General features: G+C 43.9%; 1 protein-coding gene across 1 annotated transcript in view; it reads right to left on the minus strand.

The window, feature by feature from the left end:
- Window positions 1–621: 621 nt before the first annotated feature.
- LOC135481333 (acetyl-coenzyme A synthetase, cytoplasmic-like) overlaps window positions 622–17,413 on the minus strand; it is a 43,093-nt gene continuing 26,301 nt past the window's right edge. The window contains exons 9-16 of the mRNA XM_064761171.1: window positions 16,771–16,904; window positions 13,267–13,399; window positions 11,689–11,745; window positions 11,282–11,362; window positions 9,351–9,459; window positions 8,010–8,209; window positions 7,408–7,453; window positions 622–4,242 (exon numbers count right to left, since the gene is read on the minus strand). Of these exons, the coding sequence (XP_064617241.1) occupies window positions 4,040–4,242; window positions 7,408–7,453; window positions 8,010–8,209; window positions 9,351–9,459; window positions 11,282–11,362; window positions 11,689–11,745; window positions 13,267–13,399; window positions 16,771–16,904 (963 nt within the window). The 3' untranslated portion in view covers window positions 622–4,039. The remainder of the gene's footprint in view (window positions 4,243–7,407; window positions 7,454–8,009; window positions 8,210–9,350; window positions 9,460–11,281; window positions 11,363–11,688; window positions 11,746–13,266; window positions 13,400–16,770; window positions 16,905–17,413) is intronic.

The following is a 17,413-nucleotide window of genomic DNA, read 5'->3' on the forward strand; positions in this document are numbered from 1 at the left end:
CAGACCGAGTACTGACCAGCACAGTGTCCGTATGGTATGTGACAGGGTGGGACGTCATGTCTTGGACATGGCGTTCCAGTGAGGCAATGGATCTGGCCTGATACAAGGACATATACGGTCGTGATATTGCCGAAAAAGTAATTTAAAGCGATTAAAACCCCTATCAAACAAGAACACCCGTGGTGTTCACTTTGTTGTCATAAAGGGCTGCACAATGAGAGCAAGGGGATCTAGAAGTGTCCTGTCCACGGCCGGGCGATGAAACTCACGCCTCCTGGTTGAACTAAACGCCTAACTTGTATTCCTCTTTTCACTGACAGTGGTCACGTACATGGGGCCCTATATTATTTCTTTATTTCTAAGTGTATTTGCATGTCTGGAAGGTAACCGCTAGGGTAGGCCTATTGTGGCAGGCCTATTGTGGTAGTGGTACATGCATATTTCAGTCGCTCACCCGCAACTCTCCTACATGTCATACGTTTCTGAAGCAAAAATATCATGCAAAATGGCGATGTTTATGCGACTTAAGAATTAAGCTGATTGCTTTAATTACCACACCCAGATACCTGCATGGGGGTCCAGTCCCCCACACTTTCCTCAAAACACCACAAAGAAGCCATGGCCCGCTACATCAGTTTATTTCATCATCAGTAGTAATGCTGTAGATACGACTGGTATATCTATACACAATTTCAGAGTTCACTTCAAATCTGTATTTCACCGAAGTAATATGGAATATTAAACAATTCATGAACATCGAGACGACTATGAATCCTCATCTACAACCTGTAGTCTGAATGACAACTTATGATTATGACTATACCTACACAAGAACTTACCCACACACGTACTTACTATATGCTATGTCTCTGGAATATACATCCCATAAATGATTTACTATCAGATGTATGTTTTATCATTACCATATACTAGTATAAGTTTAACCATGATGCAGTCCACATGTAAAGGTCAACAAGTAGATATATCTGTCTGACAAACTCAGTTCACATCCAAGTATATCATTTACACTACCTTTACTTGAAAAGGTTACCATAAAATGAGATGAACCTTCAAACTAATAATACACGACAGTATACAGAGCAGTATTGTAGACTACGATGGAGTTCGTAGGTTTGAACATAGCAGGAATATTACTTTTCAAACACACATGTATTGTATGTATTAAAGTAGAAGTTGCTATGAATCACATTACCCATGTACCTGGTCAGACATGAACATATATCCAGCCAAGCCCTCATGCATGGTGAAAACCCCTTAAGTCTACATCAGGGAACTCCACGATCTCTACACTCAGCTATACAGGGCGAGCATTAACAAAAAGCATAGATATACAGGAATACAGGACCATTCTACTTAACTATAGGCATATTCTACTTAAATACAGGATCATTCTACTTAACTATAGGCATATTCTACTTAAACACAGGACCATTCTACTTAACTATAGGTATTCTACTCAACTACACCATTTCCTTTAACTACAGGAGCATTCTATTTAACTATATAGGTGCATTCTATTTAACCACAGGAGCATTCTATTTAACTAAACAGGAGCATTCTATTTAACCACAGGAGCATTCTATTTAACTAAATAGGAGCATTCTATTTGACCACAGGAGCATTCTATTTAACTAAATAAGAGCATTCTATTTAACTAAATAAGAGCATTCTATTTAACTAAATAAGAGCATTCTATTTAACTAAATAAGAGCATTCTATTTAACCACAAGAGCATTCTATTTAACTATATAGGAGAATTCTAGCCAAATACAGGAGCATTTTAGCAATCAGTAACAGCATTCCACATATTTTTTGGCTTCACTGTAGCGCACCATAACTCAGAGTTCACCACTGCCAAAATAGTAGTCAGTTTCATGGGCTGAGGACATCTGAGCATCTTGGGTTGACGACCAATCTTTCACCGGCTACTGCCAGGCAATCCCATATTGTCAGTTGTTGTGGTGTGGAAGGATGGTAAACCTGCCAAAACTGCCCAACTAGCCCTATTGACATCTTACTGTCAAACTATTATAGTGGACACTAAATGGTAATGAGGATTTCACTTATTGTCAAACTATTATAGTGGACACTAAATGATAATGAGGATTTCACTTATTGTCAAACTATGATAGTGGACACTAAATGATAATGAGGATTTCACTTATTGTCAAACTATGATAGTGGACACTAAATGATAATGAGGATTTCACTTATTGTCAAACTATGATAGTGGACACTAAGTGATAATGAGGATTTCACTTATTGTCAAACTATTATAGTGGACACTAAATGATAATGAGGATTTCACTTATTGTCAAACTATTATAGTGGACACTAAATGATAATGAGGATTTCACTTATTGTCAAACTATTATAGTGGACACTAAATGATAATGAGGATTTCACTTATTGTCAAACTATGATAGTGGACACTAAATGATAATGAGGATTTCACTTATTGTCAAACTATGATAGTGGACACTAAATGATAATGAGGATTTCACTTGACAAAGTCAAGCTTTTCACTAATAATTACAGGAATATTTCAAGTTCAACATACAAGTATTTTACCTCATTACATCTATAAGAATTCTGCCTCATTACATCTATAAGAATTGTACCTCCTTACATCTAAAAGAATTCTGCCTCATTACATCTATAAGAATTCTACCTCATTACATCTATAAGAATTCTATCTCATTACATCTATAAGAATTCTACCTCATTACATCTATAAGAATTCTACTCATTACATCTATAAGAATTCTACCTCATTATATCTATAAGAATTCTACCTCATTACATCTATAAGAATTCTGCCTCATTACATCTATAAGAATTCTATCTCATTACATCTATAAGAATTCTACCTCATTACATCTATAAGAATTCTGCCTCATTACATCCATCAGGACATTTTATTTCATCATGTGAGCATTCCAGTTTGCTACAGCAGCATTCTACAGGAGCATTCCATGTGACTACAGGAGCATTCCATGTAACTAAAGGAGCATTCCATGTAGCTACAGGGGCATTCCATGTAACTACATGGGCATTTCAACTACTGAAGTGCAAAGCATATTTAACACACTGACACACACATATTCAAAGCTGCTGGTAGACTAGCCGACCCACATGGCACTACAATCAAAGCTGCGGATGCTAGACTAGCCGACTCACATGGCACTACAAGGAGGAGTGGCTTAAGACCGCACAAAGAAAAAAACAAGCCAACTTCGTCACTCAAGGCTTGGACTAGACAGTCTAGTAAACGAATAGCCTCTAACCCTGACTTGCACAGAAAAATAATATTTGCATGTACTGGTGTCAGACAGTTTTTTGACGTTCTTATTAATAGTACGATCTATAAAAAGGAAAATAAAATGTAATAATTTACATGTACATCATATGGCATGGAAAAAACAAACAAGGAAACTTAAAGCCGTCAACATTAACATGACCACGCTGGGGGAAGTTATTCTCATGAATGTGAGAACCTCTAACACAGACTTGTATAAACTGTACTCAGTGAATGAAGGAAATTTGATTGCTGTGGGTCACATCAGTCACATGATAGTTATATGTATACTGTGGAGAGAACATGGTCAAACCCAGAACTGTCATACTGCATGTAGTATGTTGTAATGTTTGCATATACTGACCTGTCACGGCAAAACATGAATTTGTTAAATTATCTGTGCTCCCAAATGGTGTCATAATGTTTTTTTCTGCATAGATAACACAGAGTTTTATATGGTAATCAATGCTGAAATTTCACAGACGTTGAATAATGCTGTTTGATATTAACTGCTAGCTGCCTGATACAACTGTGTACCAGAGAAGTACTGTGCGTGTATAAAACATGGCAAACCTAGAAAGAAAAAAACCCCACAAAAAAATCAAACCATTAGCTAGATGCTACGTGTGAGTTTGCATCCCAGAGAAGATTTGAGCTGACATGACCTGCTGGAGGTGTGATGAATGCTACTATCAGCTGAGTGGCGACAGCGGTGTGAACTCAGGACAAGGAACTTGGGCGAAGCTTAAACAACGTTTCAATAACTGTTTCATCAGCTAAAGTTGAAATGTCCCCTAGCTCTTTGTTATCTACGGCGATCTTCCGGAGGATTCTCCGCATGATTTTACCTGATCGAGTTTTTGGCAATCCTGGTGCATTCTGGATGAAATCCGGCTGAGCGAACGGTCCAATCTTTGTTCTGACTGTAAGGAACAGAAAGCAGAACATTTAGAAGGAAAAAAAGCGTACAGTATTACTCATTATTAAATTCTGTTTGCTTAGACCTTCATTTCAAGGCCAAAACTCTTAATTTACAGTAGGTTTATTTATTTAATTGTTGTTGAATGAAATAATTTACAGTAAACACAATTCATGGCAAAAGACAAGGCTCCCCCTATCAGAAGATTTGTCTTTGTGGTTGCTGCCTACATTAAGATTGCGTCACATGTAAGAACTCTGACTGTCACACAAAGAGACTACAGAATACAATAGTTAATACTTGGACTTCACACAAAATAAATACATACTGTACAGCTTCAATCACCTTTGCACTCGCAATGTATCCATGTAGAGTCTCACTCACCTCTACATGCACAGTCTCTCACCTCTACATGTACAGTCTCACTCACCTCTACATACACAGTCTCACTCACCTCTACATGCACAGTCTCACTCACCTCTACATGCACAGTCTCACTCACCTCTACATGTACAGTCTCACTCACCTCTACATGTACAGTCTAACTCACCTCTACATGTACCGTCTCGCTCACCTCTACATGTACAGTCTCGCTCACTTCTAAAGGTACAGTCTTGCTCTACATGTACAGTCTCACTCACCTCTACATGTAGTCTCACTCACCTCTACATGTACAGTCTCGCTCACCTCTACATGTACAGTCTCACTCAACTCTACATGTACAGTCTCACTCAACTCTACATGTACAGTCTCATTCAACTCTACATGTAGTCTCACTCAACTCTACATGTACGCTCTCACTCAACTCTACATGCACAGTCTCACTCACCTCTACATGTACAGTCTCACTCACCTCTACATGTACAGTCTCACTAACCTCTACATGTAGTCTCGCTCACCTCTACATGTACGGTCTCACTCACCTCTACATGTACGATCTCACTCACCTCTACATGTAGTCTCGCTCACCTCTACATGTAGTCTCGCTCACCCCTACATGTACAGTCTCACTCACCTCTACATGTACAGTCTCGCTCACCTCTAAAAGTACAGTCTTGCTCACTCACCTCTACATGTATAGTCTCGCTCACCTCTACATGTAGTCTCGCTCACCTCTACATGCACAATCTCGCTCACCTCTAAAGGTACAGTCTTGCTCACCTCCATATCTTGTCTCACTCACCTTTACATGCAGTCTCACTCACCTCTACATGCACAGTATCACTCACCTCTACATACACAGTCTCACTCACCTCTACATGTACAGTCTCACTCACCTCTACATGTTGTCTCACTCACCTCTACATGTACAGTCTCACTCACCTCTAAATGTACAGTCTCAATCACCTCTACATGTACAATCTCGCTCACCTCTACATACACAGTCTCACTCACCTCTACATGTACCGTCTCGCTCACCTCTACATGTACAGTCTCGCTTACCTCTAAAGGTACAGTCTTGCTCACTCACCTCTACATGTACAGTCTCGCTCACCTCTACATGTACAGTCTCGCTCACCTCTACATGTACAATCTCGCTCACCTCTAAAGGTACAGTCTCGCTCACCTTCATATCTTGTCTCACTCATCTTTACATGTAGTCTCACTCGCCTCTACATGCAGTCTCACGCACATATACATGTACAGTCTCAACTCTACATGTACGGTCTCACTCAACCCTACATGCACAGTCTCACTCACCTCTATATGTAGTCTAACTCACCTCTACATGCACAGTCTCACTCACCTCTACATGTAGTCTCACTCAACTCTACATGTACTGTCTCACTCAACTCTACATGCACAGTCTCACTCACCTCTATATGTAGTCTCACTCACCTCTACATGCACAGTCTCACTCAACTCAACATGTAGTCTCACTCAACTCTATATGTAGTCTCGCTCACCTCTACATGTACAGTCTCACTCACCTCTACATACACAGTCTCACTCACCTCTACATGTACAGTCTCACTCACCTCTACATGTACAATCTCACTCACCTCTACATGTACAGTCTCACTCACCTCTACATGTAGTCTCACTCACCTCTACATGTAGTCTCGCTCACCTTTACATGTACAGTCTCACTCAACTCTACATGTACAGTCTCACTCAACTCTACATGTAGTCTCACTCAACTCTACATGTACGGTCTCACTCAACTCTACATGCACAGTCTCACTCACCTCTACATGTACAGTCTCACTCACCTCTACATGCACAGTCTCACTCACCTCTACATGTAGTCTCACTCAACTCTACATGTACAGTCTCACTCAACTCTACATGCACAGTCTCACTCACCTCTATACATAATCTCACTCACCTCTATATGCACAGTCTCACTCACCTCTACATGTAGTCTCACTCAACTCTACATGTACGGTCTCACTCAACTCTACATGCACAGTCTCACTCACCTCTATATGTAGTCTCACTCACCTCTACATACACAGTCTCACTCACTTCTACATGTACAGTCTCACTCACCTCTACATGTAGTCTCACTCACCTCTACATGTACAGTCTCACTCACCTCTACATGTACAGTCTCGGTCACCTCTACATGTACCGTCTAGCTCACCTCTACATGTACAGTCTCGCTTACCTCTAAAGGTACAGTCTTGCTCACTCACCTCTACATGTACAGTCTCGCTCACCTCTACATGTACAGTTTCTCTCACCTCTACATGTACAATCTCGCTCACCTCTAAAGGTACAGTCTCGCTCACCTCCACATCTTGTCTCACTCATCTTTACATGTAGTCTCACTCAACTCTACATGCACAGTCTCACGCACATCTACATGTACAGTCTCACCTCTACATGCACAGTATCACTCACCTCTACATGTACAGTCTTACTCACCTCTACATACACAGTCTCACTCACCTCTAAATGTACAGTCTCACTCACCTCTACATGTACAATCTCGCTCACATCTACATACACAGTCTCACTCACCTTTACATGTACAGTCTCACTCACCTCTACATACACAGTCTCACTCACCTCTAAATGTACGGTTTCACTCACCTCTACATGTACAGTCTCACTCACCTCTACATGTACAGTCTCACTCACCTCTACAGTCTCACTCACCTCTACATGTACAGTCTCACTCACCTCTACATTCAGTTCAGAAATCATATACAGTCTCACTCACCTTTACACTTCAGTTCAGAAATCAGGTCATTGGTGAATGTCTCCCCCTACACGACAAAAACCATAAGATACAGGATCAAGTATTATTTAGCTGACTACCACTTGATTAGTTTCATGAAGTCACGTACGTGTTATCACCACAGACATGCTATACTAGTTACCGACACATACAAATTGTCTAAGAGCTAAAATGGAACAAGGCCCTGAGCTCAGTGCTATTCTCCATGGCACTGATACAGCACATCACGCAGCTAAACACACAACAACAACAAAAAATGTGTGGGAAAGCTGAGTGTTTTTCGTGATGAAAGCACAGCGCATATCAGATGGTGTCTAGAAGGTTTTCTTCACACCTGTGTCTGCTGTATACCAAAAACTGAAGCAGGGAAACCCTTGAGCTCCGAGTCACAATCGCAGTAGCTTTAAACCAACAACAATCTGTTATGGCTTACCATAGTAAAGCTGTTTTCATTGGTCAGTTGGTATTACATAAAATAAGCTTTAAGACAATGTATTAAAATTTGCAGACTTATCCAGCACTGGCAGAGGTTAACCTAAGGTTAAAAACCTCTGCATGAGGAGAGTTTGGTGCTTCACACTCACCTGTATTAGGGTGACAAATGCATAGGTACACTCGCCCTTGACGGTATGGGGGTGAGAGACCACAGCAGCCTCTGCCACGGCTTCATGCTCTATCAGAGCAGACTCAATCTCTGCTGTGCTCAGTAAGTGACCAGACACATTCACCATGTCATCAATACGTCCGGTAATCCAGATGTAACCATCCTCATCTCTCTTAGCTCCTGAAGATCACAGACAAAAGAATTTCTCAGTTATCTCATATTTTTGTAATTACAGTGCTGAAACAGTGTTTTTGTAATTACAGTACTGAAACAGTGTTTTTGTAATTACAGCACTGAAACAGTGTTTTTGTAATTAGGGTACTGAAACAGTGTTTTTGTAATTACAGTACTGAAACAGTGCTACATATAATTTCTTTTCAGAAAGAGAACAGTACTCCAGACTTTCCAAGAGAGAAACTACAAAACTACTGTGTGGGGTTTATTTGAATTACTCACTGACAACTTTATATGGCATTTTCAATTTGTTGTGCTTTGATAGCAGCTGCCATTTTGGAGTCAAAACCTGATAAACTCTTGTTGAAATGGGCTTATTTTAAATGTACATTAGAAGACAAGGATATTGTGCTTTACCTACTGGGAGTATATAGTATAAACCTGAAGCCTTTCTGTGCATATGTTCCCAGCTGTTCTCATGATCGTTCTATTCACAGAATTATAAGTACATGTATGTGTCCGAAACTGGGCCCTCGATGATACAACATAGCTGACTTTGCCGATGATTTGTGAGCAACTGAGATCAGACATTTGGGAGCGACATTAGGATAATTTTGTGATTACAGTAGCAGCACAGGAATTCAAATGACCATTTTTAATCCTCTGCTACATATTCTTCATGGCAAACGCCTGAGAATGTCACAAAAGACAAATATCACAGTAGGCATTCTCCAAGACTGGGAGTGGTGGCACGGGAGCTTTTGCAGTAGCCTACAGTGTCTCAAAATCACATGGTGGAGAACACTTCATATGTAGCAGTGTGTAATTTTTCATGACCTTTTACACAAGATGTTCTTTGCAGATAAAACTGTATTTGTTGTTAACCCCTGAAATTGGCTGACCCAATCATTGTATTTATATCTCCAAAATCAAACTGAAAAGTTGCATAAATGACACTGAAAGTTTTTGTTTTCATATTCAAAATGGTTGATGATTATCTGAAGCAGTGTGTACATTCATTTCACTGTTACAGTGCTTTACTGGTACATATGTAACGTACATGTATGCTCAACCAACTTGTGGCACTACCTACTACTGCAAAGACAGTCACTGTGAGATTTGCAAACATGGCCAAATATGTACATACCGTCTCCGGTAGTGTAATAGCCTGCAAACTTTTTGAAGTAGGTGGTTTCAAAGCGTTCATGGTTTCCATACACAGTTCTCATGATACCAGGCCAGGGCTGCTTGAACACCTGAAAGAGGGAGAATAAACATCTGGAAGTCAGTGCTTTCTGTACAATTTGACCAGCCTACACATACCTATATACTCCCCATGCAGCTACCTGCCTGACTGATCTACTCACCAGGCGCCCCCTCTAGCTGACTAATCTACTCACCAGGCGTCCCCTCTAGCTGACTGATCTACTCACCAGGCATCTCCTCTAGCTGACTGATCTACTCACCAGGCGTTCCCTCTAGCTGACCAATCTACTCACCAGGCATCCCCTCTAGCTGACTAACCTACTCATCAGGTATATCCCCTCCATGACCAATCTACCCCAAGTATCCGCTCTAGCTGACTGATCTACTCACCAGGCGTCCCCCTCTAGCTGACTGATCTACTCACCAGGCATCCCCTCTAACTGACCAATCTACTCACCAGACATCCCCCCTAGCTGACTGATCTACTCACCAGGCGTCCCCTCTAGCTGACTGATCTACTCATCAGGCGTCCCCTCTAACTGACTAATCTACTCACCAGGCATCCCCTCTAGCTGACTAACCTACTCATCAGGTATATCCCCTCCATGACTAATCTACCCCAAGTATCCGCTCTAGCTGACTGATCTACTCACCAGGCGTCCCCTCTAGCTGACCAATCTACTCACCAGGCATCCCCTCTAACTGACCAATCTACTCACCAGACATCCCCTCTAGCTGACTGATCTACTCACCAGGCATCCCCTCTAGCTGACTGATCTACTCATCAGGCGTCCCCTTTAGCTGACTGATCTACTCACCAGGCATCCCCTCTAGCTGACTGATCTACTCACCAGGCATCCCCTCTAGCTAACTGATCTACTCACCAGGCGTTCCCTCTAGCTGATCAATCTACTCACCAGGCATCCCCTCTAGCTGACTGATCTACTCACCAGGCGTCCCCTCTAGCTGACCAATCTACTCACCAGGTATCCCCTCTAGCTGACTGATCTACTTACCAGGTATCCCCTCTAGCTGACTGATCTACTCCCCAGGCATCCCCTTTAGCTGACTGATCTACTCACCAGGCGTCCCCTCTAGCTCACCAATCTACTAACCAGGCATCCCCTCTAGCTGACTGATCTACTCACCAGGCGTTCCCTCTAGCTGATCAATCTACTCACCAGGCATCCCCTCTAGCTGACTGATCTACTCACCAGGCGTCCCCTCTAGCTGACCAATCTACTCACCAGGTATCCCCTCTAGCTGACTGATCTACTTACCAGGAATCCCCTCTAGCTGACTGATCTACTCACCAGGCATCCCCTTTAGCTGACCAATCTACTCACCAGGTATCCCCTCTAGCTGACTGATCTACTTACCAGGAATCCCCTCTAGCTGACTGATCTACTCACCAGGCATCCCCTTTAGCTGACTGATCTACTCACCAGGCGTCCCCTCTAGCTCACCAATCTACTAACCAGGCATCCCCTCTAGCTGACTGATCTACTCACCAGGCATCCCCTCTAGCTGACTGATCTACTCATCAGGTATATCCCCTCCATGACTAATCTACACCAGGTATCTGCCATAGCTGACTGATCTACTCACCAGGTGTCCCCTTTAGCTGAATGATCTACTCACCAGGCATACCCTTTAGCTGACTGATCTACTCACCAGGTATCCCCTTTCACTGACCAATCTACTCACCAGGCATCCCCTCTAGCTGACTTATCTACTCACTCGGTATCCTCTCTTCATGACTGATCTACTCAGAAGGTGACCCCTTTAGTTGACTGATCTACTCACCAGGTATCCCCTCTAGCTGACTGATCTACTCACCAGGTATCCCCTCTAGCTGACTGACCTACTCACCAGGTATCCCTCTCCAGGCCCTTCAATCTCAGTACCATCATCCTTCAGAATGGCTGGCACAATGCCAAAGAATGGGAATGTCTGATGAACAGTTAACCACCAGAGACATGATTAACCATTTGTCAGTGACAAATAAATGTAATCATCTTTTCTGATTAAAACAAGAACAGTAATGACGGTTAATATATTTACATTACTCTATGTAAAGTTTTCTTGTCTCAATTTCTCAACATCACAAATAGTTATGACTAGGAAGTTGCTAAAGCTTGTTCCGAATCCCATGGTTACATGAAAAAATGTACAATAAAATATGTTTAATTCAAAGTGTTGTGCATTATATATGTTTCTACACTGCTTCCAAGGCTCACATAAACATGGGTATGTGGGGTGAAGGCTTGTAGACTTACCGCAGAGCCTGGTTTGGTGGGTGTGGCACCTGGCAATGGTGTGATCACATGTCCACCCTAACAAACATACAAACAGCAGGTGTAAGTAGCTGTCTCCTAATGTAAGTAATGTCCGTGGAGGAACGTATGTCAAACAGCACCAGTGAAACCATGCAAAACCCCAGCTCAATATATGCTAGATGTTTTCAGATACATTTACATTCACCTTCACATTCCACTAAGTCATTTTGGATGCTGATGATAACACTTGGAGTGTAACAATAGCTCCCACTGTACTTCATACAGGCGAAATAAAAATTCAAACATGCAACAAATTTACACATCAATGAGAATGAATTCAGAAAACTCCCTATTGAATGACCTTCAAGACTACATAAGTATCATATGCACGTGAGCCTAGGTTGGTATTTACAACATAGTTCACAATATAGCTCTAACTTGCTTGACAAGCCCTGTATACTTCCCTCAAGCTATGTATAAAATAGTATCCTCCAGTAAATAACATATACGTCTGTTGGCTAGGTTATCTCCCTTATTTCACTGTGAAATCATAGTCCAGTGTACCTGTACCTTGTTCCTGTACATGTAATTTATTTATTTATTTATTTGATGGTATTTTATGCCGTACTCAAGAATATTTCACTTATACAATGGCGGTCAGCATTATGGTGGGTGGAAACCGGCCAGCCCAGAGGAAACCCACGACCATCCGCAGGTTGCTGACATACCTTCCCACTTATGGCTGTACATGTAAGTCCCCTGTTCTAACAACACAAGGTCCAGTACTGACCACCACCATTGCTCTTGTCAATGTTTCATTGGCTGAATTCAAAGTTTAAGCTGCTAGGGAGAGCGCAATCACTTGAGAATTCTCCTGTCAGAAAAATTGGTGTTCTATGCTAAAATCTATGCTCTGAGAGTGCGCATCATTTAGGTAGGGGAGGCATCACTTCCAGGCTTGATACATGTGAGGGATATACAGGCCGACGTGAACATGAAGGGCAACACAACTATGACCACCTCACACAATGCAATCAAGGTCGTTTTTCCTTCTTCACGTAGGAAATAATTTCAAATATGAGAGATTTTCTGCATCCCGTTCGTAGATACAACAATGTTATCTACACACCTTCAAACATTTCCCATGTTGAAAGAAATTGACCTCATGGTTTCTTACTTTGTTACTGCACAGCAGATATGTTTCGTTTTAAGGACAAATATTAGTTCACAAGTGAACACTGGCTGTGATATGTGCTTGACCCTACATGTCGATCAGGTCATGCATATGGACTAGTGAAAACACTGACTTTGTTGATGCAATTTGCAGGTGCATGGACAGTCAGTGTTGAATTGATGGGTCTTTTGCAGCATAAATTTGTTACACTGATACTCTGTGAAGAAGATACGGAAATATACGGTGTCAGCTGATAACAAATATCAGAGTCACTGCCAAATATCAGTCACTGCCAAATATCAGAGTCACTGACATCACATATTTCTGTATCCTTTTAACTAATAATCTGAACCATTTAACTATTATAATCCTGTGTTAGGCCAACAGACACTACCAAAACTTACCGTTTCAGTCTGCCAGAATGTGTCTACAATGGCACAGCGTCCCTCCCCCACAACATTGTAGTACCATATCCAAGCCTCGGGGTTGATAGGCTCTCCCACAGTACCTAACACAGCCAGAGACTGACGGGAACACCTGTGTATGACAGTACACCAGAATCAACATCACCCAACAAGTACACTACACATTTTTAACCTAACATCCAAGCCTCCAGATTGATGGGCTATCCCAGAGTACATGTATATACACAGCCAGAGACTCCCATGATGGGCTCTCCCACAGTACCTAACACAGCCAGAGACTCCCATGATGGGCTCTCCCACAGTGCCAAAAACAAACAGCGACTCACACCTTACATGTATCAACATGTGTCTTGATAAAACTAGCTTTTAAATTTCTGTAATTTTTATGTCCAATGTTCACACGGTCTAAATGAATTATATGTATGTGTAAATGAACACCACCCACTCAACATTTCTACTGAAGTATCACAGAAATGCTGGACAGAGTGGATTTTCAGCTTTTGTAGTTTTGCAGACATACATCATAAACACTGCTTTAGAACTTCTTATGATCTTGATATATAAACTTTCATGATCTTAAGAAACACAATAATCAACAAGTCCCTTGGCACACCATCTTTTGACGCCTACATGCATTGTTGGTGGCCTCCATGGCCTAGTGGTTAGTGTGCTAGAGCAGCACCACCCAGGAGCAATGTACACGTACATGCAGTGATGGAGGCCTCCATGGCCTAGTGGTTAGTGTGCTAGAGCAGCATCACCCAGGAGCAATGTACACGTACATGCAGTCACGGGGGCCTCCATGGCCTAGCTGTTAGTGTGCTAGAGCAGCACCACCCAGGAGCAATGCACACGTACATGCAGTGACGGAGGCCTCCATGGCCTAGCGGTTAGTGTGTTAGAGCAGCACCACCCAGGAGCAATGTACACATACAAGCAGTGACGGAGGCCTCCATGGCCTAGCGGTTAGTGTGCTAGGGCAGCACCACCCAGGAGCAATGTACACGTACATGCAGTGACGGGGGCCTCCATGGCCTAGTGGTTAGTGTGTTAGAGCAGCACCACCCAGGAGCAGCGTACACGTACATGCAGTGACGGAGGCCTCCATGGCCTAGTGGTAAGTGTGCTAGAGCAGCATCACCCAGGAGCAATGTACACGTACATGCAGTGACGGAGGCCTCCATGGCCTAGCGGTTAGTGTGCTAGAGCAGCATCACCCAGGAGCAATGTACATGTACATGCAGTGACGGGGACCTCCATGGCCTAGCGGTTAGTGCGCTAGAGCAGCACCACCCAGGAGCAATGTACACGTACATGCAGTGATGGGGGCCTCCATGGCCTAGCTGTTAGTGTGCTAGAGCAGCACCACCCAGGAGCAATGTACACGTACATGCAGTGATGGGGGCCTCCATGGCCTAGCGGTTAGTGTACTAGAGCAGAACCACCCAGGAGCAATGTACACGTACATGCAGTGACGGAGGCCTCCATGGCCTAGAGGTTAGTGTGCTAGAGCAGCATCACCCAGGAGCACCTTACACGTACATGCAGTGACGGGGGCCTCCATGGCCTAGTGGTTAGTGTGCTAGAGCAGCACCACCCAGGAGCAATGTACACGTACATGCAGTGACGGAGGCCTCCATGGCGTTGTGGTTAGTGTGCTAGAGCAGCACCACCCAGGAGCAATGTACACGTACATGCAGTGATGGAGGCCTCCATGGCCTAGTGGTTAGTGTGCTAGAGCAGCACCACCCAGGAGCAGCGTACACATACATGCAGTGACGGAGTCCTCCATGGCCTAGTGGTTGGTGTGCTAGAGCAGCACCACCCAGGAGCAATGTACACGCACATGCAGTGATGGAGGCCTCCATGGCCTAGTGGTTAGTGTGCTAGAGCAGCACCACCCAGGAGCAGCGTACACGTACATGCAGTGATGGGGGACTCCATGGCCTAGCGGTTAGTGTGCTAGAGCAGCACCACCCAGGAGCAATGTACACGTACATGCAGTGATGGAGGCCTCCATGGCCTAGCGGTTAGTGTGCTAGAGCAGCACCACCCAGGAGCAATGCACACATACATGCAGTGACGGGGGCCTCCATGGCCTAGTGGTTAGTGTGCTAGAGCAGCACCACCCAGGAGCAATGTACACATACATGCAGTGACGGGGGCCTCCATGGCCTAGTGGTTAGTGTGCTAGAGCAGCACCACCCAGGAGCAATGTACACATACAAGCAGTGACGGAGGCCTCCATGGCCTAGTGGTTAGTGTGCTAGAGCAGCACCACCCAGGAGCAGCGTACACGTACATGCAGTGACGGAGGCCTCCATGGCCTAGTGGTTAGTGTGCTAGAGCAGCACCACCCAGGAGCAGCGTACACATACATGCAGTGATGGAGGCCTCCATGGCCTAGTGGTTAGTGTGTTAGAGCAGCACCACCCAGGAGCAATGTACACGTACATGCAGTGATGGAGGCCTCCATGGCCTAGTGGTTAGTGTGCTAGAGCAGCAACACCCAGGAGCAATGTACACGTACATGCAGTGACGGAGGCCTCCATGGCCTAGTGGTTGGTGTGCTAGAGCAGCACCACCCAGGAGCAATGTACACGTACATGCAGTGATGGGGGCCTCCATGGCCTAGTGGTTAGTGTGCTAGAGCAGCACCACCCAAGAGCAATGTACACGTACATGCAGTGATGGGGGCCTCCATGGCCTAGTGGTTAGTGTGCTAGAGCAGCACCACCCAGGAGCAATGTATACGTATATGCAGTGATGGGGGCCTCCATGGCCTAGTAGTTAGTGTGCTAGAGCAGCACCACCCAGGAGCAATGTACACGTACATGCAGTGATGGAGGCCTCCATGGCCTAGTGGTTAGTGTGCTAGAGCAGCACCACCCAGGAGCAATGTACACGTATATGAAGTGATGGGGGCCTCCATGGCCTAGTGGTTAGTGTGCTAGAGCAGCACCACCCAGGAGCAATGTACACGTACATGCAGTGACGGGGGCCTCCATGGCCTAGTGGTTAGTGTGCTAGAGCAGCACCACCCAGGAGCAATGTACACGTACATGCAGTGATGGTGGCCTCCATGGCCTAGTGGTTAGTGTGCTAGAGCAGCATCACCCTGGAGCAGCATACACGTACATGCAGTGACGGAGGCCTTCATGGCCTAGTGGTTAGTGTGCTAGAGCAGCACAACCCAAGAGCTTCTCACCAATGCGATAACTGTGAGTTCAATTCTAGTTCATGCTGTATGTACGCAAGGTCAGGTCTGCCAGCAACCTGCTGATGGTCGTCTGATTCCTCCTGAATCCACAAGGTTCCTCCCACTATAATGCTGCCTGCCGTCGTAAAAGTGAGATATTCTTGAGTACGACGTAAAACTCCAAATCAAATAAATAAACATGCAGTGAAAATATAAAAATGAACAAATTATGCAAAATGGTCACATTTCAACTATGTGTACAAAGGCTGATAAGTATTACTCACTTCTTAACAAACTCGTCTCCAAACTTCATGAGAGCTCGAATTGCTGTGGGAGCCGTGTAAAACTTGGACACTTTATACTTGTCAACAATCTGCCAGAACCTACTAGCATCAGGATGGAAGGGTACTCCTTCAAACTAAAATAGAAACAAGTGGTTATTTCATCATGGTGTCTCCTTGTACTACTGTAGCAGGTTAGTGTCAATGTGGAGATGTTTATAGTACTCTCTCTGAGAGACATACTGTACAGAAGACACCAGACATGACACTCACAAACACACTGTACAGAAGACACCAGACATGCCACTCACAAACACACCGTACAAACAACATCAGACATGCCACTCACAAACACACCGTACAAACAACATCAGACATGCCACTCACAAACACACCATACAGACAACATCAGACATGCCACTCACAAACACACCGTACAGACAACATCAGACATGCCACTCACAAACACACCGTACAGACAACATCAGACATGCCTCTCACAAACACACCGTACAAACAACATCAGACATGCCTCTCACAAACACACCATACAGACAACATCAGACATGCCACTCACAAACACACTGTACAGACAACATCAGACATGCCACTCACAAACACACCGTACAAACAACATCAGACATGC

The sequence above is a fragment of the Liolophura sinensis genome, unplaced genomic scaffold (genome assembly GCF_032854445.1).
Source record: "Liolophura sinensis isolate JHLJ2023 unplaced genomic scaffold, CUHK_Ljap_v2 scaffold_23, whole genome shotgun sequence".
In the NCBI taxonomy this organism is placed as follows: domain Eukaryota; kingdom Metazoa; phylum Mollusca; class Polyplacophora; order Chitonida; family Chitonidae; genus Liolophura; species Liolophura sinensis.